At 41.5% G+C, this 14759-nt stretch overlaps 1 protein-coding gene across 1 annotated transcript in view; it reads right to left on the bottom strand.

Moving 5' to 3' along the window:
- Positions 1-14759, bottom strand: part of FRRS1 (ferric chelate reductase 1) — a 58351-nt gene that overhangs the window by 12881 nt on the left and 30711 nt on the right. The window contains exons 6-7 of the mRNA XM_004699236.2: positions 9883-9981; positions 8558-8705 (exon numbers count right to left, since the gene is read on the bottom strand). Of these exons, the coding sequence (XP_004699293.1) occupies positions 8558-8705; positions 9883-9981 (247 nt within the window). The remainder of the gene's footprint in view (positions 1-8557; positions 8706-9882; positions 9982-14759) is intronic.

The raw sequence follows: 14759 nt of genomic DNA, 5'->3' as shown, positions 1-14759 counted from the left end.
CCCTCACCTCACTACATGCACAAGAATAAACTCAAGGTGGATCACAGATCTCGAGGTAAAACCCCAAACTATTAGAGCCATCAGTGATGGAATTGGGACAAATCTGAGAACATTGGTGCAGGGAATACATAGGCTATCAGAAACAGGGAAGGACACAAACACAGAGGAGGCACAAAATAACAAGTGGGATATGCTGAAGATAGAACACCTGTGTACATCGAAAGAATTCACCGAGAATAATAAGAGAGACCACAGACTAGGAAAACATCTTTAGCAATGACACATCAGACAAAGGCATTATTACTAAAATCTACAATACTCTGCTAACATACAACAACAACAACAAAAAAAAACAATTTACCCCTGAGGAGGTTGGCAAAGGACCTGAACAGAAGTTTCTCAAGAGCAGACATCCAAATGGCCGATAATCATATGAGAAAATGTTCCACATCCCTAGCCATAAGAGAAATGCAAATTAAAACAACATGAGATACCACCTAACACCCTCAAAGATAGCCCCATTCAAAAAAATCAGAAATTAACAAGTGTTGGAGAGGCTGTAGGGAGATAGAAACTCTCGTCCACTGCTGGTGGACCTGTAAGTATGTACAGCCATATGGAAATCAATTTGACAATATCTAAAACAGATGAAAATTAAGCTACCATATGACCCAGAAATCCCCCTACTGGGCACATACCCAGAAGAGGCAAGAAACAAACCACAGCCAGACATCTGTGCTCCAATGTTCATCGCGGCACAGTTCACAATTGCAAGGAGTTGAAAACAACCCAAATTTCCATCAACTTATGAATGGAGCAAAAATCTGTGGTGTGTACATGCAATGGATTACTACGCATCCCTAAAAAGCAGTGATGAACGCATGAACCACATTGCCGCATGGGAAGAACTAGAGGATATTAAACTAAGCGAAGTAAGCCAAGCACAAAAGGACAAGTAGAACATGAGTCCACTGAGGTCTCAAAAAAAATGCAGAAAGGGACATATGGGAAAATCTACTAAATACATACATGCCAGGGGTGAGGTCCCGGTACTAAGGCAGGTGCCAAACCCAACCCAGGGATACATATGGCAGCCAAATAATGAGGGAGAAAAAGAGAAAGAGGGGGGTGGCAAGGGAACAGGGCACTAACCCACCCAAGGGGAGGGTGTTATTTATATCTCCACAGGAGAGGGAGAGAGTGACCAGACTCCAACCCGCAAGCCAAGACGTGAATGCAACATACAGGCAAGAACCAGGGAACCAATAGAGAGGTCAGGGGGACCTGCCCCCAATCCCAATTACGTGGGCAGCCCCCACTCCCCACCCCAGAGGAATGCACTTCAGAGGACAGCACTGAAGCTGCAGCTCAGGAAGTGGGGTGTGTCTGATCAGGAGCAAACGAAGAGGGAAGGAGAGAGTGGAACACACCCGGCCCCCCACGCCCTCAGGACAATATTCCAGCTCAGAACAACCAAAGCACAGTGGGCATCACAGAGCCGGCCCCATCAGGACACAGGACAACATGTCCCTCACTGACACACAGCACTAAAGGGCACAGCACTGGGGACAGTGTGGGAAATATGTCTGATCTGACCCCACTGCACGGGGGTGAACACTAAGGGTGTGCAGCGGAGCAGCATGAGGAGCAAAGCAACGAAGTCCCCAAGGAATGCCAAAGGTGGACTGTGGGGCCAGGGCGTGACACCCCATTGGAATCGACTGGAAAACACTCATAAAGGTCAACAGACAGACCTGGAACTGTTTGAGGGCTTTTCCATTTTTGCTGTTGGTTTTTCTTTTTCTCTTTATTTATTTTATAGTTCCGTGGTATTCGCGTGTTGATTTATTTTTTTGTCTTCTTTTTTTCATGTTTTGCTCGGCTTTGTTTTTTGCATGTATTATTGTCTATGCATGTCTATCTGGACAAGATAGGTGGGATGAACAATCTGGAGGAGAGAACAATGGGACCCACGGTTCTGGGGTGGGGAGGGGCACAGGAGAGGGGTAGATGGAGGCAAAGGAGGGGGGTGCCAACAAACCCAGCAACAAGGGAAGAATAAATGACCTAAAGTTGATGGCGAGGAGAGCACAGGATGCTTGGGGGGCTTGATCAAAGCCAATGTAGCTGAGAGGAATTACACAAACCCAAATGAAGACAGAACATGATAGTGGGATGGAAGGAAATAGAGGCACAGGACAGTTATAGAGGTCTAAATACAGGCATGTATATATGTAAATACATTTATATACAATGACAGGGGAATATAGCTATGTACATATATTTATTTATAAAGTATTATGGTAGCAGGTGGACATTGGGCCTCAATTCAAGTACTCATTCAACACAGAACAATTTGTTCTACTAAAACGGCACTCTGTAATATTCACCTTCCCTGACATGATCGCTGAAGACAAAATGGGTGCATGAGCAAATGTGGTAAAGAAAGTTAATGGTGTCTGGCTAGCAAAAGATATAGCATCTGGGGTCTTAAAGGCTTGAAGATAAACAAATGGCCATCCAGCTGAGAAGCAACAAAGCCCACATGGAAGAAGCACACCAGCCTGTGTGATCATGAGGTATCGATGGGATCAGGTATCAGGCATCCAAGACCCAAAACATAACAAACAAAAAAACATATCAATGGGAATGAGGGGGAGGGCAGAGTGGAGACTCAGAGTCCATCAGTAGTCAATTGGACACCCCCCTGTCAGAACAGCCACAGGAAGAGACGAGCCAGTCAGGGTGCAGTATAGCACCTATGAAACACACAACCTTCCTCTAGTTCTTTAATGCTTCCTCCCCTTCTACTACCATGTCTACAATTCTCTAACCAATCTGACTAGACAAGAACATGTATACCGGGGTACAAATAAGATCTTGAAACACAGGGAATCCAGAACAGATAAACCCTTCAGGACCAATAAGGGGAGCAGCGATACTAGGAGGGTAAGGGAGTGGGGAGTAAGGAGGAACCGATCACAATGAGCGATGTATGAGCCCCATCCCAGGGGGACGGACAACATAAAAGTGGGTGAAATGAGACAGCAGTTGGTGTAAAACATGAAAAAATAATAATTTATAAATTATCGAGGGGGTATAGTGGAGGGAGGGAGGCTGGAGGAGGGAGGGGGAGAAATGAGGAGCTGATGCCAGGGAGTCAAGTAGAAAGAAAATGTTTGAAAAAGATGATGACAGCATTTGTAAAGAAGTGCTTGACAAAATCAATGTATGTATGGATTGTGATAAGAGCTATAAGAGCCCCCAATAAAATAAAATAATTTTTTTAAAAGATAGATCACCCTCTCTCGTGTTCTGATTTCTATCACCCACTAGGAAGCTAAGAAAGATTTGGTGCTCAGAGCTATTATTAGTCTCACTTCAAAAGAACGATTGATTACATCATTTTCTAAGGGATTAAATTTAACCTCCAGTGTCCCTCCCCTGAGAAACTGCTGTCAGCTGGTTTATCTCAACTTGATAGCCGTGTTTCTCCCTTGGAGTGGCTGAAGAGCTTGAACTACTGACTTCTGGTTAGTTCCTGTAAAGACGGATATAGCCTCAGAAACCACATGCAGGCTCGTTGTGAGTCTAATGTCACTCGGTGGTGGTGGGTTTTGGTTTTGTGTTCTAGTAATTTTAACTATTATAGGAGTAGGTAAATAGATCAATGGAGACATAAATAGAATAGGAAGCTCAGGTTTCTTGATAGATTTTGAGCATATGTTCAAGAGGCTTTTAAAGCAATGGTGGGAAAAGAGAACATTCAAAACATGGTGGTAAAACACCTGGTTAGTCTTTTGGCAAATGCCATTATACCATAGTTTCTTAGAACAGAACAGATCAGAAATTCAGTCAGGAAACTGGAAGAATTCATAAAGAGACAGAGAAGAGAGCATTAAGAGGGGAAAAGAGAAGAACTATAAACTATGAAGATCTACACAAAAAAAGGAAAGAAAACCATTGATAATGACCTCAAAAGGTGCTGATGCACCTAAAAGTACTACATTGGTAGAATGGTGGTAAAGGAGCCTTAGAGTTAAGCTAGAAGAAACGTGGTTTTAACTGTTGAGCCATGGACTGAGCATGGTCTTAAACGTTATTAAAACAAAGGCCCAGTATACGTTTGGAGTTTTATTATATGGCTCCATTATAGTTGTTAAAGTTCTCTAAGGGAGGCTGAGTCTTGTTTGGTGCAAGGTTCTATGGTATTCTTTTACAGGTGATATTCATGAATTGTTAAGGTAACGGGTCCTGTGATGTGTAGGTTCTGACTCCTATCAACCCTACAGGACAGAGCAGAATTGCCCCTGTGGGTGTCTGAGACTGTAACTCTTTCAAGGAGTAGAAAGCCTCTTTACTGGAGTAGAAAGCCTCTTTCATCTTTCTCCCACAGAGCAGCTGGTGGTTTCAAACTACTGACATTGCAAATCAGCAGCCTGACGCGACTGGGGCTCCTTCTTGTGATCACAGGGTCTCAAAATTGGTAGACTTTTTTATTGTAGTTTACTTTTTTACCCAAGTGAGTTCCATCAGTTTAAACACTCAGTAATTCACAAGACAATGTTGGCATCTTAAGGGGAAACCAGCAGTGAGAAACAGGGCTTACAACCATTCACACATAAGAATCACTTGAAGATCTACTTAAAATGTGGATTCAGTGTCAGTGTATCTGGGGTAGAAATGTAAAATTCTCAGCAGGAAGTCCAACCAAAATCAAGTAGTTCTATGCCTTAGTTAGAAAAGGTTTAGATTCGAAAGGCATGCATAACTATAGCTGGAGCTATAGGTACAGGTATACCTCTATCTGTGGAAAGTTAGCATGTAATTCATCATCTTCTCTATTTCCTAATCACATGTATGTGGGCTATTTATAAGTTGAACTTTGCTCAAAAACAATGAGGCTTTGTAACGTTGAAATCATTTTTCAAAGTAATCATGTAATCTTTGTAGGCGACAAATTATCACTTAATTATCTGTTTCACAGTTAAGAAATACAACACAATAGCAGTGGATTTTGGGTTTTTGGTGTATATGCATTTAGGACATATGCATTTGGTATATATATTTGGAATATATATATATACTCTTTCTCTTTCACCCATGGTCTTACCCCTTTTCTATCTCTCCTTTTAGTGGAAAATATTTGACTTTTCCTTCCCTGACTGGCTCCCACCTTACACAGATTCAAGCTTTCAGAGATTTGACTGTCATTTCTGTGACTTCCGTCAGTCATTCCGGTGAACTATAGAACCCGACAGGAGAGGCAGCAGCTGAAAGAGCGGAGCCCAGGTTAGAGCTCCATCGTGAAAGGCAGGGGAGGGCGGGGCCGGAGGGAATGTGGCCAGTAGGTGTTTTGTGGGCTCCCGAGTGTGTGGCTGGCGTCCACCTTAGCAATCTGAATGTAACTGTTAACCATCCTTTTAACTGTGAACACAGGCTTAGTCGCAGGCAGCAAGGAGCAGAGCGAAGGAGTGTCACTTGGGCAGCTAGCGTCAGCGATGATTCAGATGTGGGAAAGTGGAATTTGATTAATCTTCACATAGTGGGTATTGGATTTCGGTTGAACTCCTAACTGTCAAACAGATAATTAAGAGATTCCTGAAATTGGGTATGCTTTACATTTTTCACCTAAAAAGATTATGTGATTACTTTGAAAAAGTTTCAATACTACAAAGCCTCATTGTTTTTGAGCAGAATTCAATTTATAAGTGGCCCACATATTATGTGAGTCGATAATAGAGAAGATGATTAAGTACTTGCTAACTTTCCTCAGATGAGGCTTTCTACTCCTGTAAAAAGTTAGTCTCAGAAACCCACATGGCACTTCTACCCTCTCCCATGGGGTCACTGTGAGTCGGAATCAACACAATAGCTGTGAGTTTTGGTTTTTTGATATATAAATTTGCAATGTATGCATGTGTATGTGTATGTCCAAATACATATACACATACCTATACACATGCATTAAAATCCTGTAAAAGCAGAGACTTGTCAAAAAAGGAGCATTCAAATATTTCCACTAAACAGAAATCAGCAGAAAAGTAGCGGCTGCAACTTGTCAAAGGTAGAATTCTTGAGAGACCCTAAAAATTAAAGCAGTCCTGTGAGCTGTGGCTCTCCGAGGTTTCACGGTACTATTGTATTGATGTGTAGTGTACACTGTGAAATAAGATAAGAGTTTTTAAAATGTGGTAAAGTCCATCTCAAGAGCAAGTTCTAACATTTGTCCCTATGCCCTTTTTGTGTACGCAGCCTAGTGGAGAGAAGCCTCTCCTGGTGCCGTGAGTTATGGAAACTGCAGCAGACAGAACACGATTCCACGCACATCAGCAGAGATCCCATCGATCTGAAATGGAATGCAGACTCTGAATTTTTAGCTTTCATTCCAGGTGATCCTGAGCAAGTTGTCTGGGAACCACACTTTGAGAAACCACGCAAAAGGTGAGCTATTCAACCTGCCATACCATCAGTACAAAAACACCACCAGGGGGCAGAGTAGAGAGACTAATACAGCATAAGGCTCTTTTCTCACAGTATGTTGTTGTTGGGTGCCATCAAGTTGATCCCCTTCTATTACACAGATTGGCACTACTTTAGAGGGGTTGATTGGCTCTTACAAGGGAAGATCACCAGGTCCTTTCCTACTGCAGAATCACAGGTGGGTTTGAACCACCAGCCTTTAACTGTTAGCAACTGATAATTTAACTACTATGCCAATGGGACTCCTTTAGCTAGGAACCCCGGTGATGTACGGGATTGCCCACTAGGCTGCTAACTGTAAGGTCAGCAGTTCAAAACCACCAGCTGCTCTAGAGAAGAGAAGATGAGGCTTTCTACCTACTCTCATAAAAAGTTATAGTCTCAGAAGGCTTGTCCTATAAAAGCTCGCTGTGAGTTGGAATCAACTCCATGACTCTTGCCACAAAAACTTTTGAGCCTCCACTCCATCAACAGCATAAATTCTGAATCACGTGATAATAAAATAGCCCAGGCTTTTCATACTCTTGTCTGGAGCACAATTCCTACTCCTCTTTTTCCCTTACCCCATCCAAGGACCTTCTCAATCCCTCACTGGTATCAAATTAGACTATAGCCTCAAAGTGTGGGGGCAGTGTTGTCTCAAGAGATGGGTCATTGAATACTACACTGGTATGTCCGACAGTTATACAAAACATCATTAACCAAAACCTTAAAATGGTATACTATGTTTGTAACAGTCCCTAGGGTAGTCTTCCTGAGGATACACTAGAATTTTATATTCATAACACTATCATGGGTAGCACCTGGCATCAGATTGATGCAGAAGAATATGGGATAGGAGACACAGCATGCCAGCAGAACATTGAGGGCATTCCAGGGCTCCAGCAGCAGCACTTAGACAGAGAAGGCATTCTTCTTCAAGAAGAGGTCTTGTCTTGGAGAGATCTTGCAGTAGTTCACCAAGATGCTCAAGAACTATGCTTGGATCCTGTCCTCACCTCGCAGGTCCAAGGACATGAGACTCCTACCAAGCATGTTGTCCTACAGGAAACACTGTCTTTTACGGTAACCCCAAAAGGCACCACTTCTAGGGTCCCTACAAAGGACATGCCCAAAGTTATTGCCTTCAGGGGAGCCCAAAGATAAGGCTTCTTACCAGGCATTGATAGTGTCTTCTAGTCCAAGTGCAGACTGCCCATCAGAGGCCGTAGTTGTTTTTTTTGGTTTTTTTTTTTTCTTTTTTAACATTTTATTAGGGGCTCATACAACTGTTATCCCAATCCATACACACATCAATTGTGTAAAGCGCATTTGTACATCGTTTCTCAAAACATTTTCTCTCCATTTAAACCCCCGACATTAGATCCTCATTTTCCCCCTCCCTCCCCGCTCCCCCCTCCCGCATGAGCCCTTGATAGTTTATAAATGGGTATTTTGTCATATCTTGCCCTGTCCGACGTCTCCCTTCATCCACTTTTTGGTTGTCTTTCCCCCAGGGAGGAGGTCACACACAGTTCCATGTAATTGGTTCCCTCTTTCCTGCCTATTCTCCCTTTACCCTCCCTGTTTTGCCACTCACACCACTGGTCCTATAGGGCTCATCCGTCCTGGATTCCCTGTATTTTCAGTTCCTATCTGTACCAGTGTACCTCCTCTGGTCTAGCCAGTCTTGCAAGATAGAATTCGAGTCATGGTAGTGGGAGCGGGGAGGAAACCTTTAGGAACTAGAGTAAGGTTGTATTTCTCATCATTGTTACATCGCACCCTGACTGGCTCATCTCCTCCCCGAGACCCCTCTGCAAGGGGATCTCCAGTGGAGAGGCCGTAGTTTTTATGCGCAATGTTGCACCATAACATAATTAATGCTGTGTCTTCTTCTAGTTCCCAGGGGAAAGGCTACAGTTAACCAAAAGTCAAATTTTCAAACAAAATGGGAAAAGTTCTTGAGAACTTCCTCCATAAGTATATAGCTAAATATAAAGCAATTGCAGTAGATCCCTCCAAAAGAAGAAATAAAGGAGGGAAGAGGAGAGAATAAAACTTCTAAAAGATGGTTTTTAATCAATATACTTACCCTCATCCGTGGCACCATCTGCTATAAATATGTAGTAGCTTCTGTTGAGATCAAATCTACCCTTAAAACCGAGAAGGCTAATGTTTCTTCGGAAAGAACACTGCAGACCACCGTCCGCCAACCTCCAAGCCACGTCCTCCAGCGGACCCTGCGAACACACACAACGAGCCTTCTCAGCGCCCGACAAAGATGGACTAAAAGTATGCACGAAACGGACCGCTTCTATCTCCTTTCTGTAAACGTGCGTGCGCGTTTATCTTCGTTTCTAGTGTTTATGCACTTCCTCTTCCCTTTGAAGAGAATGGGAACAGTGGTCTCCCGACACACGCCGGGTGTGCCAACCCACGGGAGCGCTACTTGGAGAACGTGTCCTCAAGGACTAGCTCCTGCTCCGTCAGAGCTCGTTTGCTTGTCAACTGCCAAGGGAGAGACACTTCTCTACCAGACACAGGCTACACTTTGGCACAGGTGCCCACAAGGGCACGCAAGATGACTGCCTGTGGGCACTGAAACGAATCTCTACCCCGCGTGCTCTTCCTTCTCCGCAGGCAGGACATTCGTTCTGTCACGACCACGGCCACTTCTTTAAACATGTGTCCGTATGCTTTAGATAGGGCACCGCCTTAGCCAATGTGACAGCTTGACTGTGTTCCCAGAAAGATGAGTTGCAAATCCTAACCTCTGTGCCTTTGGTTCTAATACCTTTTGAGAAAGCATCGCCTGTGTCGTTAAGGAGGTAGGATTAGTGTAGGGTATAGCCTGAGTCCATCTCTTTCGAGATAGAAAGAGAGATGAAGCAAGCAAGCTGGGAAACAGAGGCAGGGGAAGAACGAAGCCGAGCCACTTGAGGCCTATCCTGGTTCGGAAGCGCAGAAGAAATGAGGAACCGCTTTCAGAGCCAACAGAGAGAGAAAGCTTTCTTCTAGGGTCAGCGACCTGAATTCAGACTTCCAGCCTCCTAAATTGTGAGAAAATAAATTCGTTGGTTAAAGTCACCAACTTGTGCTATTCCTGATACATCTGCATTAGATAACTGGGCCAGCAAATAAGACTCTTTTATAAGATGTTAACCAAAAGAATTTAAACATGAGCAAGAATTTATCTTTTCCTACAAAGGAAACGTGTCTTCTTTCTGAAGCAAAGAAGTGTTTCTCCCGTATTATTTATGCAAGAAGTCTTTCATACATCACTAAGAGAGAGGAGGCAAGCCCAGGTCAGTACTCGGGCTCTGTTTTAAAGTGCAGTGGTTGAGACTAACTTGCAGCACAACCACAAAGACAGAAGGTAAAGCAGCCAAAGGAGACTTCCCTAGGGCTCACCCCTGCCCCGGAGTTCATCACAGGAGGACTTCGTCCGGTCAAATGAGCAGCCTGTACGTGCACAGTCTGAGCATCACGAATACACAGGTAGGCATCATCTTCACCCTGCGAGAGATTTGTAAAGGAATTTCAACATTTTATGGTCTTTTTAAAAAAAAGATACTAATAAAAGATATGGTGTGATGCTTTTTTAAATCACTTACTGGCTTAATCTTACATGACATTATAAATTCTAAATAACTAGCTGTGTAATTTATTAATCAAAAAAGGTTTATTTTAATGTAAAAAGCTTTATGATTTCATGTCCATAAACCCATCATCAATTCAGCACCATTAGTGCTTTAAGGAGCACTGGTGGCATAGTGGGTTGCACATTAGGGTATTAATTCTAAGGCCAGCAGTTTGAATCCACCAGCTGGTCTGCAAGAGAAAGAGGAGGCTTTCTGGTTCCATAAAAGTTTACAGACTTGGAAACCCAATGACGCAGCACTACTAGCCCTTTCGGGTCAGTATGCATCAGGACTGACTTGACACCAGTGGGTTGGGTTTGGATTAATGCTTTCATTAATCCAATGTGTCATTTTCTTACCTTTTTATCCATTTAACTTACCATAAACACTATTCCAGTTATTTATTTGTAAATAAATATCTATGCTTTAATGACTGTGAATACATTAAATCATATTGAGTTTTTGGTAACTTGTATTTTGGTAAATGGAAGACACTATAATCGAATACTACAAATCACAAACACTGAAGAGATTTAAAACTACAAAATTGAGACTAAAATGTAGGAACAGAAAGAGGCATTTTGATGGTGGTGGTGGTAGTCTAATTCCCATCTATCAAAAAAAAAAACATCACTACCATTGAATCGATTCTGACTCAGACTCTAAAAGTTGGATCACATTATTTAAAGTGACAATCAGAGATGATGATACAACTGCATACTCTAGATTTTGTTATTGTTCATTCACTTATCCTAAATTGTTCTCCATAAACTATACAATAATTACACAAAAATATCTTTTAGGCACTCTAATCAAGAAACCCTTTGAATAAAATCCCAAACTATCCAATTATAGTAAATATTACTGTAAATACAAATAGGGAATTCTAACATATTTCTATACTTTCCAAATCAAAATTATATAAGACCATTCCAATTTCGGGAATTCTCAAGGCTCTAATATTAGCAAAGCAATTATTTACTACTACACATCTTATAGTCAAGTCAACTCAAGATAAGAAATAGATTTACCATCATTAAACCAAAAATCAAAAAACTATAGCCCATGGTCCAAAACCCAGGCTGCTGCTTGGTTTTATACAATCCAGGAGCTAGAAATGATTTTTAAATATTTAAATGTTTATTAAAAATTATAAAATAAGAATACTATTCTAAGACAAGTTATAATATTTGAATGTCCATAACTAATATTTTATTGAAACACAACCCCATCCGTTCACTTGTATATTGCCCATGGCTCTTTCCAAACAACAACAGAGATGATTCACTGTGACAGATGGCTGTGACAGAAACAAGAGAAAAGTTCTGAAATAGTTGCTATCTGAGTTTTTACAGAAAAGTTTGATTATCCCTGATTTAAATAAGCAATATAGGTTTCCTAGAATGTGTATAATCAGTGTGTGAAATAGAAATGCTTTCATTATTTAAAAATGTTAATGTAACAATATGGCTGCTTTTGAGGCAAAGCAATAAATAAAATATCATATTCATTTATAGGCAGATCTCCCAATATATTCAAGAAGATGAAGGAGATGGAGAACAAGAATCTTAATTCTCAATGTACTGAAATGAAGGAGTTATCACAACCTTAGGCTCTATGCAGTTCTCAAAACTCCAAGTTTTGAGCATGGACTACATAAGAATCCACAAATGCCTAAGTTAGACAGAAGGTCTTTCCCTAGTCTGCCTCTTAACCCAAGTATTTAGAATGCACTCTATGAGAAAACATGGTACTGGGTATTGGGGGGAAAATGGCCGAGGCATGGTTGTTAACTAGAGGAGATAGGTGGTTTTAAGAGTTCTATCTAGGAAATATGATAAAAACAAAGATTTAGGCAAAATGCTATGGAAATACAAATTATCTAGGGCCAGGGGGTTGGAAAATATGATTTTAAAAAAATAAAATGATCAATTCAAAACACACCCAAAGCCTGCTGCCATAGAGTCAGTGCCAACTCTTAGCAACCCCATGGGGTTTCGAAGACTCTAAGTCTTCAGGGAAGTAGATTACCACACACTGGAGTCTCTTGAGTGATTTTGTGGGCTTGAATCACTGACCTTTTGGTTAGCAGACAATCACTTTAACCACTGTGCCACCAGGGCTTCTTAATGATTTCTTTTTTTTTTTAATCAGTTATTTTTTTTTAAAAAATCAATTGCCATCAAGATAATGGGGCTTCTGAGGATGACAATGACAGCCTCATCTTTCTACCCCAGAGTGGCTGTTGGTTTTGAATGCATGACCTTGCAGCTAGCAGGCCAGTGCTAACCAGACAGTGCCACTGGGGCTCCTGAATGATTCATTAGACCTTAGAAAATAAAGAAATAAAAAATTAATATGAGTGTAGGGTAGTGCTGAGATTAAGGTGAACATTTTTCCAAACTGAGGAACTACCAGTATCAACAGTACAAAAATGGAAAAGAGAGGAAAAATTCAGGAAAGAGGTAGCTTTGTACCTAAAACACACATACATCAGATATGAAGAAAGATCTAAGCCTGGAAATTCCAACAGTTTTCCAAAGACTCAGTGCCATGTTCCTAGTCTAATTAGTGTTGAAATACTGTCTCATGCTCCTATGCGTATGACAGCACAGGTGCACAGGAATCTGGGCCTGTATTTCCCCTGGCACCATGGGTTCATTATTGAGTCATTTAGTCTTCACTGCTACTATAGACCCGGGAGACAAATGGTTCTGTGTTGGGCTGCTAACCAAAAGGTCAGCAGTTTGAAATCACCAGCCACTCTTCAAGATAAAGATGAAAGTCTCTACTCCCTTAAAGAGGTAGTCTCAGAAACCCACAGGTGCAGTTCTATAGGGTCACTATGAATCAGGATCAATTCATTGGCAGTGAGTTTCATGTTTTAGTTCCCACAACAAAAGGAACACTGGTGACTGGGCTTATTACAGAAAAGTTAGTGCTTTAAACCTACCAGTTGCTCCTGAGAAGAAAGGTGAGGTTTTCTGTTCTCATAGAGATTTACAATGATGGAAACCTTAAGGAGCCCGTTCTACTCTGTCTCATAGGTTTGCTATGAGTTAGAATCAACTCAATGGCCCTGGGTTTGGGTTACTGGCCATTAAAAAAAATAAACATCATAACTATTAGGAATAACCAATTCAACAGTACCTGGGAGACCAGTTAGCAACAAGCATGTTAGCATCCAAATTGTGATTTCCAAAAACCATAAGGCCCTTTTGAGACATAGTGAAATGCAAAAACATATACATTGAGTAGGGAACATCTTGTTACACCAGAAAATGAGGACATGCTCAAAACTGATGGGAGACACATTAAAAGGGCACAGGAGCCAGCGTGATTGGGGCTCCTACTGCTTAAATCTGGGTCAATACGAGCACTACAAAACATTAACGATGGTAATGGACTATGTGCCTTCAAAAGGAAAGGGAAGGTCAGAGGGGATAAAGCAGCTCTTTTACAAAGACCAATACCCTGGTTTCTCTTCAGATCGTATAAATCTTTCACCTTTTACAAAGACCAGCATCTCCCTGCCTGCCATCAAGTTCATTCCGACTCATAATGATTCACTAAGACAGCATAGAACTGCCCCTGTGGGTTTCCACCACTGTAACTCTTTACAGGATTAGAAAGCCTCATCTTTCTCCTTCAAGTGGCTGGTGGTTTCAAACTGCTGACCTTGCAGCTAGCAACCCAATGCACAACCCACTACACCAAGAGGGCTCCTTTAAATAAATTAAAAAACCATCCTTTTACAACTACAGAATGACAATAGATTCAGGTAAGGAGTATAAATTGTATTTCATGCTAGAAGTATTTGATAAAAGAGTACTGGGAAATAAAACATTCACAGAGACAAATATCACCCCACCCCATGATTACTTTTTCTTTTTTTGACAAATTTTTTATTGTTAATTAGGTAGGGATTTACTTTTCAGATCACTATCTTTGTATTCAACAGTTTAAACTACTAATCAAACACCTCCAATCATTTACCCAGACTGATGACTTATTAATTACAAGAGAAAATTCATGTTTCACAATTGAGAAGTCTGACACCTGTGACCATGTCCAGCATCAGCCATAAAGGAAGAACGTGATGCTGTGCACCGTCTGATACGATATACTGAGATGGAAACTACATCCCTCCAGGAATACCAGTGACAAAATACCTTAACTCAAATCTGTTCTCTAAATTATGGAGCCTTCTACAAATCAACTGGCCCTAAATAATATATATATATAATAAATAATATATATATTATACTAGACATTGACTCAAATATATTATTTGAGTCAATGTCTAGTATAAAGGAGACCAAAAAGACATGACAACTACATGCCATGAGATTGATCAGATCATGAGGTCTGATCCAAAGGACTTTATTAGAACAATTTGGGAAACCACGGTATTCATCACTTAAAAAACATTTTTCTAGGAGAGTTGCTTAGCGGGAAATTCACCACTGCTGGATCGCAGGAGGAGCATCATAAAGATAAGCAGACACAGACCCACAAAGTTTTGAGGGGCTGGAGGCTTTTGGCTTACCACAGTGGAGGCCAGCTAGAGCTTAATCTCCGCCACTGTCTCGGCCAGACCTGGGACAATATGGAGCCTGCGCAAGGGCTTAATCTCAACACAGCCACAGCCTG

The sequence above is a fragment of the Echinops telfairi genome, unplaced genomic scaffold (genome assembly GCF_000313985.2).
Source record: "Echinops telfairi isolate 266 unplaced genomic scaffold, ASM31398v2 ScPeMD7_443;HRSCAF=831, whole genome shotgun sequence".
Taxonomy (NCBI): Eukaryota; Metazoa; Chordata; class Mammalia; order Afrosoricida; family Tenrecidae; genus Echinops; species Echinops telfairi.
Note: the sequence above shows the minus strand (reverse complement) of the source record. Positions and strands in the feature narration are given on the sequence as shown.